This window comes from Tachypleus tridentatus, chromosome 6 (genome assembly GCF_004210375.1).
Source record: "Tachypleus tridentatus isolate NWPU-2018 chromosome 6, ASM421037v1, whole genome shotgun sequence".
Classification (NCBI taxonomy): Eukaryota; Metazoa; Arthropoda; class Merostomata; order Xiphosura; family Limulidae; genus Tachypleus; species Tachypleus tridentatus.
The window spans coordinates 41396915-41418470 of NC_134830.1; the positions used below are offsets into that span (position 1 = coordinate 41396915).

General features: G+C 35.3%; 1 protein-coding gene across 1 annotated transcript in view; it reads right to left on the reverse strand.

Moving 5' to 3' along the window:
• Positions 1-939: 939 nt before the first annotated feature.
• The window catches only part of LOC143252323 (beta-1,3-galactosyltransferase 5-like), a 30479-nt gene continuing 9862 nt past the window's right edge, over positions 940-21556 (reverse strand). The window contains exon 2 of the mRNA XM_076504286.1: positions 940-2148. Within this exon, the coding sequence (XP_076360401.1) occupies positions 1062-2126 (1065 nt within the window). The 5' untranslated portion in view covers positions 2127-2148 and the 3' untranslated portion in view covers positions 940-1061. The remainder of the gene's footprint in view (positions 2149-21556) is intronic.

Consider the following 21556-nt stretch of genomic DNA (forward strand, 5'->3'; position numbering starts at 1 on the left):
AAAACCAACAGGTTAAATTGTCAGAGAAACCTCATTTTTACTGTTAAATCTTTAAAGAAGAACTATCAGTTTATAAATAAACCTTACGTAGAAAATGAATGGTTTAAGTTATTAGTATAACTTGTTCAAATGCAAACGTGCTAGAAATTTGACTTCATTCTCAGACACCACCTTCCATCATATGTATTTCTCTGGTCATAACACCTATAAATATCTTCAGTTATAGATAGTTCATGAAGCAACAAACAGGTTGGATTGTCTTCTACTTGCCTCTTACTGGTACAGCGGTATGCCTGAAGGCTTATAAAGCTAAAAACTGAGTGTTAATACCCGTGGTGGACTCAGTACAAATAGCCTATTGTGTAGCTTTGTGCTTAACAAAAATAAAATGTGTTATACAGAAAAGCCCAGTGTTATGAAAAGAAGAAATGACAAACCTCCTAGTGGTCTCAATCGTAACAATAATAAAGATATGTTTTAAGCGAACTGGATATAAAAAGTTAATTTTTACCTTAACAAGGATAATATTTTGGTATCTAAGTGAACTAATAAAATTTTCATCAATAAAAATCAAAACATTTGTTTTGCAAAAAAAAAAGAAGCGTTTTCAGAAACGTATAACAGTTGGCTTTGCTCTAAAATCTTTGTTGGAAATATAGTCCCCCCCAAATTTTACAATAACAACAATAGAAAAGAAAACCTGGTTTAACTTAATTTTTGGCATTATGTAAAACTATGTTGATATCAGTTTTTGCTAATATAAAAATATTGTAGATTTGTTTCCCAGAAATATGTCGGAATACGATTCTTCAGTTGTGATGTTTAGTCTAAATAATATCACGTCGACAGATGTCAGCACAAGCTTATAGCAAAATAATACATTAAAGTCTCAAAACAATTTATTTACATTTTTTAAATATTAAAAAAATATATTTATTTACTATTATTAAAAAATAAGTCCACATTTAACATTTACTTTCTCAGATATTCTCTATTTAAACTTAAGATGACATTCCATTCTAATTCATATGAAGAATAGTTAGAAGATAGTAAAAATTATTCTAAGGGTAGAAGTTATAATTGATTAAAGTTTTATTCCATAATAATTCAGTACGTTCTATACGATCACGTGGACTTATTAACCCTAACATGTATGGACTGGGTCCTTTCCCTTGTTTTAACCAATTAATCATGTCTTCTGGTCTGTCCGAGGTGTGAGCGTTAATGGGCAGTCTTGACAAACCCAACGCTTCTGCCACTATACCGGTCACAAATATATCATCAACCCAGAAGAACGGGAGTCTTTTGGAAGCGGCTAGAATGTCTCTGACAATATCCATGCTCACAATGTACCCCATTCCAGAACAATATTCCGGGTAGGTGTCAAAACTGTACTCCTTTCTAGTAACGCTCCACTTGCCGTTCCGCTGGGGAAGAGTTCCTGCTGATACCACCGAACAAGCTAATACACTTGTAGGGCTTAGACCAAAAGTAAAAATCAGAAACTTTACAACCTGAAACGCATCAACATAAACGTCGTCATCCAGCTTGAAAATAAATGTGGCTTTTGGACAAAACTCCGTGGCCCACTTATAGCCCATGAGATGTTTTAAAGACAAGTTTCGGTAGGAGTCAACAAAGGAGCCCTGAATGATGTCGTGATACTGATTGCTTTCTTCACGTATTCTTGACTGCAGTCTTCGGTCCGTTTCACCTAGGAGAAAACCGACACTAATTGTAACATTATGGAAATGACGTATTGATCCCCACGTGTTTCGAATTAGTTTTCGATGTATAAAATGATTTGGAGCTGTATGAACTAAAACTAGAATAAACGGAGGTCCTTCTCTACATATTTTTGTTGCATTATGAACAAATGTAAAATCCTTGAGATGAAGCAGTTCCTTCAAACTGAGTTGGGATAAAACATTTCGTGGAAAATGAACATTGCTGTGATACTCGTTCAGTTGTAAAGTGTCATCTATTACATTCTGAAGTTCTGGCCGTCTTCTGGTCCCTGTCAACGTGAACAAAAATCCTCCCATGGCAGACACCCACAGGAAGAAGTATCGTATTTTCACAGCTTTACATCTCAGCAAATCCCCAAAGATATTCTTAAGAGCCATAGTTCCCTTACAGCCATCAATCCTGGGGACAAGAAAATAGACTCACAGTTTTACTTAACACAGCACAGAAATATATAAATAGTGAGAGTACATGAATATATATATATATATATAATTCCAGAGTTAACTTTACTAGATACAGATGATATAGCAATAGCACCTTCATAGAATATCATGGGAGATAATATTTGGAAATTTCTATCTGCCTGTAGTCGTTTAAAATTTGGCATAAATACTTCAGACATTTAAAATGTAATTTGACCAACAAAGTTTATTATTACTTTTGAAATTCTTCAATTAATTGGTACTATATATATCATTTTTCGTTTTCAAAAGAAAATAATGCCCATTGAAAAACCAGTTATTAATGTTTCTTGTCAAAATATGTGCAAAAAAGTTTTCAAATACCATGTATTTACCACTTGTTATTTTCATCCTGAAAGGAAACATAAAAATATTTTACACTTTTTACAGATTTTTTTAGATATTTTATCGCATTCGGTAAAACGCATTTCAAACCAAATGTTGCGTTAGAATCAATTAGACTAACATCTGTTAAATATAACCATGGTGTAATTCGACATAACTTTCAGACATAAAGAAAGAAAATGATTTTAAACCAGGAAGAATATTATCAAATAACGACTTTATATGGTAGAAAGTTATGGTTTTACATTATGTATGAATAAAAAGGCTTATTTGTCTAATGTAATATATATTCTTCAAGATTACTGAGTTAAATTCGATTGATGTTGTTTGTGATTATGTTTAAAGGGCTATCTGTGCTCTGTTCATCACGGATATCGAAATCCAGTTTCTAGCAGTGTAAGTCCGCAGACTTTCCGCTGTGCCACTGGGGTGGGGGTTGGGGCAAATTCGTTTGAATAATTAAGAACTGGAGATTTTAAAAAAAAACAATTTTGGTTTGTATGTTTTAAGTACTACACTACACGATGGGTTATCTGTGCTCTCCTCAACGTGATTTTGTTTTATGTTATGAGGAGGGGACTGTTTTCTAATTCTCTGAGTCCATTTATTATGACTTCTAACAATTGTTTTGAACAAGTTTACATATTAAAACATACGATAAGAATAATCTAAGCAAGTGTTCGACATTTGTAAAATAATTAAAAAAAACCGTTGTATTACGATCAAATCGAAAACAACCAAAGAGCTTGTTTGTTTGTTTTTGAATTTCGCGCAAAGCTACACGAGGGCTGTCTGCGCTAGCTGCCCCTAATTTAGCAGTGAAAGGCAGCTAGTCATCACAACCCACCGCAAACTCTTGGGCTACTCTTTTACCAACAAATAGTGGCACCGTCACATTATAACGCCTCCACGGCTAAAGGGCGTTTCGGCTCGAAACGTTAAAACATCTAAATAACATTAACAATTTTTTTCGTAGTACAAGTTTTTCATTGTCTATCAGTGGTGATTCATCTTGCTGGACGTTTACGTTCAGACGCTGTTCGCATTAATTTGACGTCTTACTTCATTTCTGGAGACAATTACTCACCTTTCATTAACACGTCGTGTAATACATATGGCTGTAGAACAACTGTTGATCAACCTGGTGCAAAACTTACTATACATAAACTCGTAGGTTAGTGTACCAGTTTCTTTAAATAAATATTCTTTATCTTATTTGGGTATAGTGGAGTATCCTCTATTGAACTTCGCTCTAAAAGTCCAGCTAAAGCCTGTTTTCACCCAATATTTGGTGAGTTAAGCAGTTTGTTCTTCTTTTGATGTGACTGGGTTTCGAGATCCAGAGTTTTAGTGATATCCCTTTGTAATTTATATTTTGGTTTCTCACATTTTCAGCCATAAAGGCAATATTTTCCACACTTTATAACAATTAAATTTTAGCTAACATACTTTGGGAATAATTCTTATAATCTACAGACTTTTGTATACAATACTCCTTTTCAAGTTACGTTTGAAGTACTTATTATTGTCTCATGGTTTTTAGTGTTTTTTTTCAATGTTTTTCGTGATTTTATGAAACTATAAATTTTATATACTTCGTGATGATGGAGTAAGAATTTCTTTTTGTTTTTATTAAGTTCGACTTTCAACGAACCTGAAACTGTTAGATCTCTACAACACACGAAAGGTAATGTTATTGAGCAACTGGTGACAAACTTGTAACACTCTATAATATCTTTTGGAAATTTTGGAGAATGAAAATCTAGATTATTTAAAAGGAAATATCTTTGTTGTTAGGCCCGGCATGGTCAGGTGGTTAGGGCACTCGACTAGTAATCTGAGGATTGCAGGTTCAAATCCCCGTGACACCAAACATGCTCGCCCTTTCAGCCGTGGGGGCGTTATAATTTCGACCAATCCCACTATTCGTTGGTAAAGGAATAGTCCAAGAATTGACGGTGGGTGGTGATGACTAGCTGCCATCCTTCTAGTCTTACACTGCTAAATTAGGGACGGCTAATGCAGAGAGCCCTCCAGTAGCTTTGTTGTTTTGGTTCCCAAAGGATTTGTTTTATTTGAGGATGACCGTTGCTACTATCTCCCTCTATTGGAATTTAAGGGAAGGATATGTTTTTGTTGTTCCTCGTTGTGATGATATTTCAGATTCCTATTTCTCACTTTATGTGGTAAAATTATAATTGTATTGCCCCAACAATAAATATAGTTGGAATTGGCATATGTCGCCGTTTTATTTTTGATTTAACTTAAAAAAGCTAAATATGTGTTATTTACATTTGTGTCTATATTGTCAAGTAATACTAGTGTTGTTCAGAAAATATTAATGAAAACACGTATTTCATATTTCACATTGTTTCAATTTTTAAGGTGAAGCCAAACATTTTAATCTGACCTTTAATGTAAGAATTGAATTTAACATTAACAATGGGCAAAGCATAGGTAGCCCACTGAGTAGCTATATGATCAACAAACAAACAAAAAAACAAAACGAACAGACCTTCATATTAGACAGAGAATCGTAAAGTCTATGAATAATATATTTATGTTACATTATATTGAGCATAGAGCATTTATTTTTATTATTTTGTTTCATTGATTTATAAATTTGATTTTTTGTGTGCAAAAAATAACCATCAAAAAGAAGTAATAATAGCGAAGACAAAACACACTCAAATTTGACTGTAAAATTTTAATTCCAGAACATGCAGTCGGTCGATAAAAGACAAAACGTAAAAATGGAACTTCTGCATGCATTTTCGCTCGTGCGCGTGCCATTTAATGCCAAAGAAATTCTATTATATTTATGTCATAATTTAAAAAAAAACAATTTACAGATTCCACATTTTGATAACATATTATCGCCTCTTAGAACATAAAACAGCAAATACATATAAATATAAAAGCCCTTTGGGGCAGCCTTTACATTAAACAGCCTGGATGACTGGTAACAAAACGTCGTTAGCTGACACATGTCAGAGGCCTTAGGCAAACGTCCAGGCTACTTTAGTATCATGCTGTGATTTTTACGTGTAAATATTGTACGATGAAAATCGGGTTGTTTCGAAAACCATATACATTCCGTGGCAAGGTCATTTGTTAGTAAGAACAATGAAGAAACCAAATTTTTCTTCTCCTATAGTACGTAAGGTTTTCACAATATTCAGTAATAAGTGTTTATTCGTTTTTGTTCATTTTCATAAGAGCAATGACGAAATAAGGGCTTTCTTTCTCATTCGGAGAACGAATTTTGCTAAACTTCACGTATAATTATTACTTTTGATATCACTGGAAGATAATAAAATTATCTCCAAAAAAGGAATACTAAAGTTAGTTCATCACTTACAAATTTAATCCATTTTAAGACAAAGCTGTTCGACAGGCGACCTGCTCTTCATTCACTGCACGAATCGAACTCCAAATTCTAGAGTTAGAACTTTGTCGCTGAACAACTAAAACGGATATTAATTAGGAGGAAATCGTATAACATTTGAATTGTTTTTCAAAGTTGCAATCTGTATGTTATTTTGTCAGCATGGGATAGAAATAACCTTAAGATTATGATGAAATAAAAAGATCTTGACGTAATTGTTAGTCAGTCTTTTAAGTCATCTAAGCAGTGTGCTGTTGCTTGTGGTTGGGTAGATAGGATTTTGGATTTTATTTACAGAAATATTGAATGCAAGTCTAACAAGGATATAATTTCGTTGTATAGGTCACTGGTTAGTTTACATTTGGAGTATTATGTTCAGTCCTGGGGTCCTTACATCACGTTTTGGTTTGGTTTGTTTTGAATTTTGCACAAAGATATACGAGGGCTATCTGCTTTAGCAGTCCCTAATTTTGCAGTGTAAGACTAGAGGGAAGGCAGATAGTCATCAACACCCACTGCCAACTCTTGGGCTTCTCTTTTACCAACGAATAGTTGGATTCGCCGTACATTATAACGCCCCCACGGCTGAAAGGGCGAGCATGTTTGGTACGACGGGGATTTGAACTCGCGACCCTCAGATTACGAGTCGAACGCCTTAACCCACCTGGTGATGCTGGGCTCCAAACACAGTTGAATTAAACAGCTTTTAACGGAAACAAATCGGTAGACCTGAAATTAATAAATCATTCGTGAGTTATTAAATACTGAAAACTCAGAGCGCTGTGGATCCGTTCAAAATGACTCCTAAAGTAAAGTTCCTTATTACATTAATGCAACTAAAACTATTTGACACACATGAATAGAAGTGTGCTTTATTACAGCAACTGCTCTTAGAATAAAAGGTATTAAGTGTTCAATAAAGCTTCACACAAATGAATGACTAATATAATTAGGTTTCTTTCAAAGTTTGCTTACACTGGTTGACTTACTTATCGATCGAATACATACTTAGTTTCTCAGCCGTTTATTATGAAGGAATAGCGTAAAGCAGCTGATAATAAATTTGATCTCAGAACCCGAAATAGCCGAAGCTACGGTGTAAAACTTAACAGAAACCAAACTACTTCATGACATACAGAAACCGGATGCACGACTGTTGTAGCCCCTTCTGGATCCAGTTTAGTGACACCTGCCAAACTTTGTGTTGCATAATACCATCCTGTCGAAAACTATGCGTGAATAAAACATAAATCAGTTAATACGTGTTCACTCTGTCTCCGATACGATGAATTAAAATACGCACTAATCAGACATCTTGAACATCGATGGTCTATTTACCTAATTTTACTGTTACGCGTTCTGTTATAAGGTTTGTTATCGAAACATTTCCCTCTTCTTAAAGGGATTTCGGCGGTGAATGTAAAAACTTACTCTAATTTTTTATGTTTATCACTTTTCCTTTCCTTTGTAACGCACTTAAAGGACATTCAAATTGCTTAACTTTATTTGACAACTTGTCTATTTTCCAAGAATGTTTAATGTGGTTATTCTAGCACTAAAAAGTTTCGATGAGACTCTAAGTTTGTGTATATCATAGGAAATACTAGTTTGGAAATAACATTGAGTTTGTATCTTAGACAATACTAGCTTGGAAATAACATTGAGTTTGTATCTTAGAGAATATTAGTACAGAAACTCTCCTGTGTTTGTATCTTAAATAGTATTATTTTGGGGACTCTCTTCTGTTTCCATCTTAGGTAATACTAGTTTGGAAACTCTCTTTTGTTTCTGCCTTAGGCAATACTAGTTTGAAAACTCTCTTTTGTTTCTACCTTAGGTAATACTAGTTTGGAAATAACATTGAGTTTGTATCTTAGACAATACTAGCTTGGAAATAACATTGAGTTTGTATCTTAGAGAATATTAGTACAGAAACTCTCCTGTGTTTGTATCTTAAATAGTATTATTTTGGGGACTCTCTTCTGTTTCCATCTTAGGTAATACTAGTTTGGAAATAACATTGAGTTTGTATCTTAGACAATACTAGCTTGGAAATAACATTGAGTTTGTATCTTAGAGAATATTAGTACAGAAACTCTCCTGTGTTTGTATCTTAAATAGTATTATTTTGGGGACTCTCTTCTGTTTCCATCTTAGGTAATACTAGTTTGGAAACTCTCTTTTGTTTCTGCCTTAGGCAATACTAGTTTGAAAACTCTCTTTTGTTTCTACCTTAGGTAATACTAGTTTGGAAACTCTCTTTTAATTCTACCTTAGATAATACGAGTTTGGAAACTCTCTTTTGTTTCTACCTTAGGTAATACTAGTTTGGAAACTCTCTTTTAATTCTACCTTAGATAATACGAGTTTGGAAACTCTCTTTTGTTTCTACCTTAGGTAATACTAGTTTGGAAACTCTCTTTTAATTCTACCTTAGGTAATACTAGTTTGGAAACTCTCTTTTGTTTCTACCTTGGATAATAGGAGTTTGGGAATTCTCCTGTGTTTGTGTCTATCGTAGCAAATACTATTTTGTACATTGATTATCAGAGAAACCAAAATATCAAACAAAGTTTACCTCCTCTTATGATTTCAATATTTTTATTACTTTTAGGTTCTGGGACTGCGTTATTTTTCAAGTTTAGATCAGGATTAAAACATTATTTCACCTCCTTGCACGATTGAGACACTTGACTTAGTGTATGTTTTCCACTGAGAAAGTCAGATTAATGTATTCCGTATTAGGGCAAGACCTTGTCAAAAGGGAAAGCAAAACTATTCATTAATTCCATTGCATAATTTTCTCTGTTCCGGCGGACAACCCACTCGGTGACCCCACAAAGTTCAAGTTCAGATTTGATTACCATTCTCTGTATAATATCAACCCACCTAATATTTTCTTAAAATGTTTTCATATCCAGGGTGAATGCGACTGAACACTGCCAACTTCCATAAATAGACGGTACAGGTAAACTTTCTTGAGTAAGATACGCCTTTCTAGTTACATTTTGGAGTAAACCCATTAGGTACTGCATCGTGTGTGGGAGGAGATCACCGATAACCAGAATACCATTTAATGAGAACACCATGACTCTGCATCTCATGGTTTAGAAAACAGGTGTTTGCTTCACGGGATTGTTTGGAAATAGAAACTCGAATTATCGTAAGTATAATGCAAACACTTTATTTCAGAATTTTATATTTAACAAACACGAAAAAAGCGCTTGATGTGTACAATACTTTTAACTAGATATTTTTATAACATTTTAACTTGTTAAGAAACTCTCTGCTTAACAAGCTCATGTATCAAATAACTTTCGCAGAACACTAGGTGGCGCCTTCATAACGAGCTATGAAACACTACTATGGCGTTAAGTATTATAAGATTCACATTGTTGTTTAAATTTGTTTCAAACAACCTCTCAGTGAAAGTCATGTTTTTTTTTTTAAATTTTTCTCTTAAGATAATGTACAAAAATGTTACAAATATCAGTGGTCAGAATGTTGGATCCCCCTCTAGAACAGCGGCAAGTCTACGGATTTACAACGCTAAAATCAGGGGTTCGATTCCCTTGGTGGGCTCAGCAGATAGCTCGATGTGGCTTTGCTATAAGAAAACACACACATTGTTACCTTCTATAAAATAAACAACAATAAATCTGAAATAATTAGACTGTTAAATTTCAGTACTCAGAATTTTGCCCTTTATAGTCACATAAAATAAACATCAAAGATCTTCTAAAATAACTAGAGTGTTATTATGTTATTTACCGCAGAGTCATACAATGAGCTATTTGCAATTCTCTCACCTCAGGGAGATCTGAAATAACTAAACGAATTATTAGTGTTACAATTCCTACTTTGTGTAAATGGGTAAGCAGTCGTTTTTCGGTAGATTTCTTGTGAGTCACATTAAACATGCTGGTCCTTTTGGCCGTGGAAGCGTTATAATATTACGATCAATCCCACTATCTGTGGGTAAAGAGTAGCCCAAGAGTTGGCTATGGTTGGTGATGACTGGTTGCCTTCCTTTTAGTGATCGTGTTTAGACTCTTTCTCGATATCGACTTACTGTCATTCATAATCCTTCTGTTGTAACGTGGTGATCGTGTTTAGAGTATTTCTAGAAAAGGACTTACTGTCGCTTATAGGACTACCATTGTAATGTAATAACCGTGCTTAGAGTCAGCTAGATAAGAACTTACTGTCACTCATAATACTTCTGTTGTAATGTAGTAACGGTGCTTAGATGTTTCTAGCTAAGGACTTTCTGTCATTCTTAAGCCATCTTTATACTGTAGCAACCTTGTGTAGAGACTACAAATAAAGGATTATCTGACAAGAAGTCAAAGATAAAGTGTTAATTCAGTTAACAAAGACCACAAATCTCTTGTTAGGTGTGGTTATGTCAGCCATGTTTAAAGAACCACTGCTTATTATTTTGATTTCACAAGGCCAGACAGGCTATTACTATTGTTCTTGTTTTTCCTGAATTAAAGTTCTCTTTATAATGATTTTCAACAAAATCAACGGAGTCAACAAAGGAAGCGATATTCATAGTATATTATAAACTGTGTGTGTGGCTTTGCTACGGTAATTTTAGTAGTCCAATATTTGTTTGGCCCATTCCAAAATAGTTTCGCCTGGTTGGTTTGGTTTGAATTTTGCGCAAAATTACACGAGAGCTATCTGCACTAGCTGTTCCTAATTTAGCAGTGTAAGACTAGAAGAAAGGCAGCTAGTCATCACCACCCACCGCCAACTCTTCGGCTACTCTTTTACCAATGAATAGTGGGATTGACCGTTACAGTATAACCCCCCATGGCTGAAAGGGCAAGCATGTTTGATGTGACGGGGATTCGAACCCGCAACCCTTGGATTACGAGTCGAGGGCGTTAACCATCTGGCCATGCTGGGCCCCCAAAATAGTTTCGAGTAATCATTTATTTTGCTTGCATGTCGTAAGGCCACCCTGCTATACTTCCTGTAGTTTGGGTGGTCTGCAACTAAAGAAAACGATACATGGTTGACCAAATATATCTCTCACCAGGTGGTTCTCTTCAGTAAAATGTTCTTCCATTGGTTTGAAGTGTTTGTGTCAAGAATACTTGTATATTTTGTTGTAAAAAAAATGGGTCAGTGAAGGGAGAAACTTGCACTCAGTGCAAGAATTATTCATAGGTTTTTGAATATTTTCTTTATTTAAAACTATTTTGCTTTAAGTACATTATCTTCAATATAGCGAGTAGCATTACACTCTCTGTTGTGTTAATTGATATGTAACCAAGCGAGTTCTCAAATACAACACAACGAAAACTTGCTAAACTCCAAATGGTGAATGCTTTAGGAGTTTTCACTAGTTAACGAAAGCTATTTTTCAGTTCTTCGTGTCTCATGGATACAAGAAAATAGAGAGAGGCACAAGCTGTAGCAACGTTAAAGTTGTTCGGCAAATAACGAACATATTTTTATGTTAAGTTCTTTGATTAAAGCAGCTTTTTATCTATCATAATGAATGTGAAATCAGATATTAGTAAAGCGACTAGTTTGATAGAAAGTTCTGTTATATCAATAATTTAAAAATTTTCGAAACGTAAAACTTGGTGGTAGAAATTGAATATATCATAGTATGGGCTCAGCATGGCCAGGTGGTTAAGACACTCGACTTGTAGTCTGAGGGGGGCTGGTTCGAATCTCCGTTACACCGAACATATTCACCCTTTCAGCCGTAGGGGTGTTATAACGTGATGGTCAATCCTACTATTCGTTGATAAAAGAGTAGCTCAAGAGTGAGTCGTGATGACTAGCTGCCTTCCCTCTAGTCTTACACTGCTAAATTATGGACGGCTAGCGCAGATAGCTCTCGTGTAGCTTTGCGCGAAATTCAAGACCAAAACCAAACCTCCATATTTAAATAAGTATTACAAGAAGTTGAAAAGAAATTGATCAGTACCAGTTTTCTAAACATAGCTTAACATTAAAAGTGGAATATTAGTAATGAAACATTGAGAATATAACTTATAGTAATGTTCAACATTAAAATAAAAAAGGTCGAGTTAAGAATAGGTGTTGAGCAATCAGGAAACACCTCCTGGATGATGCTCATACACCATTATTTTATTGGTGTTGGTATTACATCTGAGATGTTCTTATTCGTCACAGTGAATCTATATAGATGTAAACTTTGAACCATTATTTTTACCAGGGTTGTTGACGAATGGCGGGATTTTCCAAAACCGGTATGAGTCAGTGACAAGGGATAAATCGAATTACAGACTGGACTTCATTATTTATTTTTGGTATCTAATTTCTAGCCAAAAATGTACCTGGATGAAATTATAGACGTTTCAGCCAACTGATAAAAGCACACGTGTGTCGAAACGTTGTGATTTATTAAAAAGCGATTTATTTGTTATATAAGTGCATAGACATGCACTAATCATACCTAATACGGCTTTGTGATTATAAAAAAGTCACTGTTTGAATAATTTTCCACCAGAAATCACAGAAAATAGCACAACAAATGAATATGATTAGTGACCTTTTGTATTACACTTTTATAAGGGCCGGCAGGGCCGCGTGATTAAGGCACTCGACTCATAATCCAATGATCGCGGGTTCGAATCCCCATCATACCAAACATACTCGCACTCTCAACCGTGGGGGCGTTATATTGTGACGGTCAATTCCAATATTTGTTAATAAAAGAGTATCTCAAAAGTTAACTTGTGGGTGGTGTTGACTCGTTTCCTTTCCTCTAGTCTGTCACTGGAAAATTAGAGACGGGTAGCGCAGAGAGCCCTCATGCGGTTTTGAGTAAAATTTAAAAGTAAACAAATAGTTAAATGCTGATCACGTGTCTTTTGGTCGTGGGTGTGTTATAGAAATGACTGTATATTATCATCATTCATTAAACATGCCCAAAACTTGACAATAGGAGTTGTTGATTAGCCGTTTTCTTTCTCTAATCAATTAGTTCTAAATAATGGACGGCGAAGTATAGAAAATCCTTCTATAGCTTTTCTCAAATATCTAAAATAAACCGACAGGTAGAGAAAGTTCAACTATTCAGCTAAAATGAATTTTTTTTTTACGCGGTGTGTTTATACTTAACAACAACAAGAAGGAAAAAAACACACACTTCGAGAGCTCAAGATAATTGCAAATATTTACTTATGCAAGCTGTTATTTTATCTAACGACTAACGTTTATGGAAATGTCTTCTCGCTGGGTGTTCTTTTGTCAGTCGATATTCTGTTTCCCACGAATATAGACTACTTTCATGTATTTGTTCTCCTATAAAACGAGTACTGTAAGTGTCCATGTGGTTTTTCTCATTACTAAAGTGACTTTTGTGAAGAAACTCGAATCTCAAGAATGTGTTTTCTACTATAAACATGGTTCACAGGTCATTGATATGGCTTTTAGCCTGTAAAAGCTATTATTGGATGCAATGGTTTCGGGTAGTGCACTTAGGAGTAATGTTGTGTGCGCCGAGAGAGACGCCTAACGGAAGTTTGCGTACTTATGTTTCCAGCTGAACGCATTTCTAGACCTATTATTTTATAAGATATTACCACACAGTTGAATGCATCAGTAACTAGTTCCATCTACGGAAGGAATAATTATTGTGTACGAGAGTTCATTCGCTGCAGAAGACAGGAAAAGTTCCTTTGTGCTCTTGAGTTTCTTACTCGAAAAGCAGAATTAAAAAAAAAGAAAAATATGGGGTATAAATAATTTGCGCCATACTATGAAACAGTATGTGGTGAAGAAACTCACACAGTGTAAGATATATTAATATATTTATTCTGTAAGATATAGACCGTGAAATAAAAGCTACTTTCAGCAGTCCCATAAATTCGAAATTTGCTTTCACGAACTGGAGCCATCACGTGACATTGTCTCATAATAATATAACTTAGACTAAATATTTTGTTACTGTATGTAACAATAACGTTTTAAGAAAAACGCCATTTTGTCGGTGAGTTTTGGTAAGAGTTTATAGCTGAGGTAATTTACTGGTAAGTTTGCGAGCTTATGACAGTAGAATACGACAGCAATGAGCCAAAGGAATGATAACAATTGTAAATGTTTTCCTTAACGAAATAAATTACGAGAAAAAAGCATATAAGTTATGTGATTGTATTGTGGGTAAAATTGTTATATATTTATTTGGTTATTTGTTTTAGCGCAAAGCTACACAATAGACTGTTTGCACTTTGTTCATCACGGGGAATCGAACCTTGGATTTTAACACTGTAAGTCCTCAAAGATCTCTCTGACTCATTGAGAGACAACTGTTGCAGAATTGTAGGTTTTAACGGATCTCTTGTTAAAAGGCAAATGGTCATTGCTAACACTTGGATTTTTCAAATTAGCCAACTAGATAATAAAACAGTTTATAAATGTTTCGTCACATCTGTTACATCCAATCACAAAACAGAGAGGTGCTTCCTGACAAGATGACGAATCGATACATCATATAAGAATTTTTTTTTCTGACATAAAACTGTAAAATCACAAAAAAATCTTGAATAATATGAAATAGAAAAGTAGTCAACGAGTGATAACTCGTTATTATTTAGACTGAATAATATTTTATTATTTTGATATCGACTAGCTTTGATAAGGCAGTAGTATTTCTCATGTAAGATGCCGTAAAATATTTCTGAAATATTAAAGTAAATTAATAACAGAAGACGTTTAAATTTTTTATTTATTAAAAATATAACGGTGTTAGAAACTGAACCCAATGTTGTTGTCAGTACTAGATAAAGTACAGGGCGTCCCGTAAGTCTCTACCCATCCATATATCTTATGTATCCAGTGTATCTGTGTGCTGTCCTTCATTCTCGCTGCATAATATCATGTGGCGCCATGTTCTTCAAGTGTAAATGGGCTTACATCGACCATATTTCTCCGACAAATAAGAAACAAATTTATAATACATGCGTAATTGAATATAACATAATAATATATGGATCGGTAGGGACTTACGGGCCACCCTGTATTATGATTTGCAACAATCTTTGTTTTTTGGTTTTATTTGATAAACATTCAAGTTCTCTATAACCGGTATTACAGAGAGAAGAGTATTTTGATTCTTACCGGATTTTAAAGAAATGAAATACTGAACCGTGTATTTGTACCAAATATTTGTTTTCAAGTAGTAATCAAGAAAAAAATAATCAAATATTACCCTGTAAAAAGCCTGCGCTAATTTGTTTGTTTTGGAATTTCGCACAAAGCTACTCGAGGTCTATCTGTGCTAGCCGTCCCTAATTTAGCAGTGTAAGACTAGGGGAAGGCAGCTAGTCATCACCATCCACCGCCAACTCTTGGGCTACTCTTTTACCAACGAAAAGTAGGATTGACCGTCACATTATAACGCCCCCACGGCTGGGAGGGCGAGCATGTTTGGCGCGACTCGGGCGCGAACCCGCGACCCTCAGATTACGAAGTGCACGCCTTAACGCGCTAGGCCATGCCAAGCCCCGCTTGCGCTAATAAGGAGTTTATTTTATTAAACTGAACACTTATAAAATCAGATTTCCAGGCACACAGTTGTTTTAATCATTTTTTTTAAATATGGTGCTTATCATAAAAGTTGGTTTTGGGCACATAAAGGTTTTGATTTTTTTTTAAACGGGCTGGGGGATATTTATAAAAATATGTTATTCAGATAAAAATGTTATTGTTTATAAAAATGATTAATTTAAAGATTTGAAAGGAAAATGTGTCCTCTGTATTACAAGTTTCTGGTATAAACTACTCACCCTCATACACACACACTTGAGGCTAAAATCCAAATGACAAGAATGGAATATTACAGTCTAAGTTTAGAGTATAAATATATTATTTGCGAATACAATATGCCCCCCTCCTTCTGTGGAGCCTGGCATGGCCAAGCGTGTTAAGGCGTGCGACTCGTAATCTGAGGATCGAGGGTTCGCATCCCCGTCGCGCCAAACATGCTCGCCCTTTCAGCCGTGGGGGCGTTATAATATGACGGTCAATCCCATTATTCGTTGGTAAAAGAGTAGCCCAAGAGTTGGCGGTGGGTGGTGATGACTACTGCCTTCCCTTTAGTTTTACACTGCTAAATTAGGGACAGCTAGCACAGATAGCCCTCGAGTAGCTTTGTGCGAAATTCAGAAACAAACAAAACAAACCTTCTGTGGAGCAACGGTACGTCTGTGGACTTACAACCCAAAAATGCGGGGCTCGATTCCTTGGGTAGACACAACAGGATGTGGCTTTGTTCTCAAACGAAAAAAAACTAAACGACCGAGCTTAATTGTGAACAATGACGTACTTAAGTGGAGGATAATGGTGGTTCAGCCCCAGGGGCCCGTGGTCTTAATAGGGGCACATTGATAATTTTATTCTATATAAAATTAGATGGGATGTAGAGCCCAAATAACTTAGCCCATGGACTCACATAACCTTAAATCAGCCACTGATGGTATGTAACGTCAATAAAAATGGATGTCTTTCTTTAGACTTTGATATAGCGATGTATTTAGATAATATTTACACAATGGTATGAAAACAGGAAGAGAACAAATCATGCAACAATACAACCGCTTCAATTCAGAAAGGCAAGGAACGAATATTATCGTTCAATGTAGTTTTAGAAAAGTCGTTCAAGTAATATTGTTTTAAATACTCGGTCGTCCAGATATTTGCTCTGTCACAATGACTAAACAAGTAAGCACTGATGTATTAAAGATACGTTTTTCTACCAAATGCAGATTATAACAACTAAATATAAACTCGCTTTCGAGCAGTATAAGTCCTTAGATATACAGCTGTGCCACTGGGCTTAGATATCTGTGGTGGAGCTTAGATATCTGTGGTGGGTAGAGCACAGTTAGCCCTTTGTGTAACTTTACGTATTAAATTTGACCCGCCTCGTGGCACAGCGGAATGTCTGCGGACTCACCTCTCTAGAAATAGGGTTTCTATACCCCTGGTGGCAATTTGCTCGTATATATAAACAATGTTAAAGACTGTGAAATTCACGGTATAACATATGACTAATACAAACCACGGGTTTTAACACGTCCATTTTGTTTCTGTACCTTCAGCATAGTTTGTCGATGCAATGCTGCACCTGCACAGTACCGTCATAAGAAGTCTGTGTTGTTGTTTTTTAAAATTCAATTACCTTTGAAGTTCGTTGATATTTGTACAGACTTTATGTGGGCCTGCATAATCATATCCCAGTGGGGTATTATTTTAAAGGAACAGAAGCCTATTCCGCCCCTCGCTGACACAACTATCCATAACTAAATAATAAAAACAAAGGTCACATAACGCCATCTGTCATAAACTCGCAGTCTAGACTCCAGAAAATCTTTTCGGCTGTGGTTCATCGATCAGAGACTAAAGACTTAGCTGTTGAAGTTGGGTATCTGGAATTATGTATAAAAAAAACAACAACAACAACAAACTAATAAAATGGCTGCAGGTTAGTTTTTCAAACTATAAGTCATAACTTTAGGATAAAGGCCCCAGGATTCTCTTTGAAAAAACAAACAAACAAAAACCAGTGTCAATAAATTGATCAAAGCTTGTTTTCTAAAGCAACAGATAAAAACCTCCTAAATGTATAAAGAATCATTTGTTTAAACGCTCAGTACATGTTTGATAAACATCTTTCTCTTTTCTGCTATTAGAAATGGACATCCAATGTTTAAATATTTTTACATAAATGTGTTGTATTTTCAAGGTAAGATTACTTATTGAGTTGAGATGTAGCGTGCTTCAAATTCAATAGTTGGAGTTATTTTAATGTTAAAGCTTTATAAAATATAATATATATTAAAGCCAGTGTGTGTCACTTCATTTCTCGAAATAGGAGTCATAAAAGCTAAAATGCATTTATCCAGATAGAATAGTTAGATTTATGTTTACCCATTACGATTTTAGTAACGGGAGTGCAAGGGAGCCATGAAACTCTATAAGTGTAGTGAATGTTGGTATAATAAGCCTAAAGTAAAGACGTATTGTGAGATCACCTAGCCTAAAACCAAACGCATAAAAGTTATCACGAAAGTGAAAATACCGATCAAATTTTAAACTTAAATCGTTTCTAAATTAAGATATTTTCTGTTATATCATTAACGTTTTTGATAAAAACAAATCTATTTTATCAACGGAGACTCTAAATTAAGAAATAACAAATATTTTTCCAGTTTTATTGTTATTATATTTCATTTGATATTTTCAGTACATAGACGAAGAACAATATTAGGTTATACTTTTATTGCTAAGCAACATCACATAGTAGCGTTACCAAAATGCATGGGCTTTTGTATATATTATAAGTTAATATACTGATTTTTACCAATAATTATTCTATAAATGCTTAAAAATTCACTTCATGAATGATCTCAATTTTGATTGGTTCACAAAGGAGTTTACTGATACTTGACTGCCTCGACTGTATTCTTCTGCTTCTTTATTGGTCAAGCTGATTTCACAAAATTTATTTATTTCAGTTAGTTGTGAAATGTGAGGTTATGGTATACTATGGGGTGGAAGAGGCAGTACTTGCCTCGTCACTTTTGAAGGGCTATACGCTAGTACGCCAATGAACATAACATTTACAAGCCTTATATGACAATATGCAGATAAACATTACCAAGAGTTATGTAATAAACATATAATATTATACTAATGCTACGTTCTTTACACGTATGAGTACTAATTCTCGAGTTGTTTGTAGTCTTACGCTTTTGTTCACGACTTTCGAAAATTAATCTTATTGTTTATTTGTTTTTGAATTTCGCGCAAAGCTACATGAGAGCTTTCTGCACTAACCGTCTTTAATTTAGCAATGTAAGACTAGAGAAAAGACTAGATGCAGCTAGTCATCATCACCCCCGGCCAAGTCATGGGCTACTCTTTTACCAACGAATAGTGGGATTGAGCCTACTTTATAACATCCTTACGGCTGAAAGGGCGAACATATTTGGTGTAACGGGGATTTGAACCCTTCGAGCTTCGGATTACGAGTCAAATGCCTTAACCACCTGGCCATGTTGAGCCAAATTAACCTTAGTCACAATAATTAACTAGTTTGGTTTGTTTGTTTGTTTTGAATTTCGCGCAAAGCCACTTGAAGGCTATCTGCGCTAGCCGTCCCTAATTTAACAGTGTAAGACTAGAGGGAAGGCAGCTAGTCATTACCACCCACAGCCAACTCTTCAGTTACTCTTTCACCAGCAAATAGTAGGATAGATCGTTACAATATAAGCCTACACAGCTGGAAAGACAAGTGTGTTTGGTGTGACAGGGATTCGAATTCTCGACCCTAGAATTACGAGTGGAGTGCCTTAACCATGTGGCCCTGCTGGACCAGAAGTTACTAATACAGTGGAGCGCCATTAAGCCACGGACCAGTAAACCGCGAAATCGCTGTAGCACGTCTTGTGAGCGATGTGAGCGAGGATTATCGCGGCTCACCGCTAATTTAAGAATATGTAAAAACGCGGCTTACGAATTTAATCCTGGCTTTATAACTTCAAGGGGATATTTAAAAAGGATTTGCTTTAATTTGGGAAATAAATAAAATATATCACAATAGAAATCGACCGTTAATCTACTTTATTCGCTCTCTATGTCAGCTTTATGGAGGCCGCCATTGTTACCGAATCACACCTTTCCATACATTAAAGTTAATCCGCGGTAAATCCGTGAAAAAAGTCATCAATAATTAAAGTATTATTTTTAATTCGATAATCCGATATTTTTATGGAATTGTATAAATATTGGCCACAAACCCAATAGAAATCACTTCAGTTTCTGAATTAATAGAGAGCATATCATATTGACAAATTCCTACCCCATAAGTACCAAACGTAAACATGCATCGTATGACGTTCAGCAAATGCTGAATGTCGTAGAAAAAATACGAAACGGCGAAACTCGCGCTAAAGTTAGTAGAGAATTAGGCATATCTGAGTCTACATTGCGTAGGTGGATTAAAAATTTAATAATTTATGCAATTGCGCAATATCGCTACCACGAGATTTAAAATGGCGGCCCGCATGTAACACGGGAAGACGAAATTTTACAATAAAAAGGTTTATTTTTTATTGTAATCTTTATATTATTTATAACTCTTAATCAAAATTGTGTTGTATATTTTATTTATTAAAAAGGGGAAAAGCGAACCATCGCAATGCATTGGTCGTTTGTGTTAAAACGGCACTTCTCAATTGTATCTGAATAGTCTATACATTAATATTATAATGATCACGCAATGGCCCGGATGAGGCTCCTCGGCGGAGCTGTTGGCGACTTCAGCTTTTCAGTCACAAAGGTTTAAGCCGCGGACCACTTAAGCCGCGGTTAAACAGCTTGACCCCCCAAATACCGCGGCTTAACGGCGCTCCACTGTACTTTGAAATATAGAACATAGTAAATTTTATCGTCAGTTTCATGACTTCACGCTGCTGCACATTCGTGAACAATGAACCTTAGTTATCTAGGTGCCAACACTCGATGGTCAGAAATCAAGTTCGAAACGCCCTTCAGAAGATGTCAGTTGCCTTTCTCAGTAAGTCAGTTTGAATATATTTCTTGAAAACACAAATACAGTGAAAAAATAAAGATACGTTTAACCTTTCTGAAACATGCATAACTTAGTCAAGGCAGTTGGTGAAAAAAGAGAGATTTGGTTCCAGTGAAGCTGTAACCTTTTGTTATAAACTCGTTAGTTACGGGTACCCAGAGGCACCACAGGGTTTCTACACCCTTTACTGCAATTATATTTTTGTTACAGTTTTGGATACTTGTTCAAAAACGAAAACTGCACGCCCCTGCAGACGCTTCAAACAGATTATAGGGTAACACCTGTTGATCTAGGCAAGATGTAAGTGCCCATCGATGTCGTAATGACTACTCAGCTTCTTTTAATTGGTCGAGAAAAAACTCGAATTACGAGTGCTGATTTCATTTTGGCATTTGATTATACCGTTCTGATAGAAAATTAGTAACTTGCATATGTACGTGAAATTCTCACAAAACAGCCTAGGGTTCATGTTTAACATGTATGAAATGTTTTATAACTGGATAATATACCCCTTTAAGTGTTTTTTTTAAACATTTGATAAGCTGGTTGTGTTTAAGGAGTAGAAACTCGAAATCTGACTTTTAGCGAATGAACCCTCAAGTTTACCTCTGAGCGACTGAAGGGGGGGTCCATTTAAACGTTAATATATTTTACATTAAATGTTGAAAAAATGAATAGAAAATATTTGCATTCAGGTAAATATACTCTTCAAAAAAAGAAACACAAAAGGGATATTTTTTTTTATTTTAAAGAGAAATATATGTAATAACGTTACAAGCTCAGAGTATGTGATGTTACACGTGTTAAGGCACTAATTGCCAGACTAAAATGACAATAAAAGTTGTGCACTTTGAAAACGGAGAAAAACATCGGATTTTTCGCCAAAATGCATTCGTGTCCAATAAATTTGTTTGAGAGATCTGCATGTTCTGCAAGTGCAACATGTGCAAAATCTCTACACAAGTGACGGGTTCTCGGTTTCCATAGCTCAGTGTTAAGCCACCGACACGCAATACAGTTACGCCA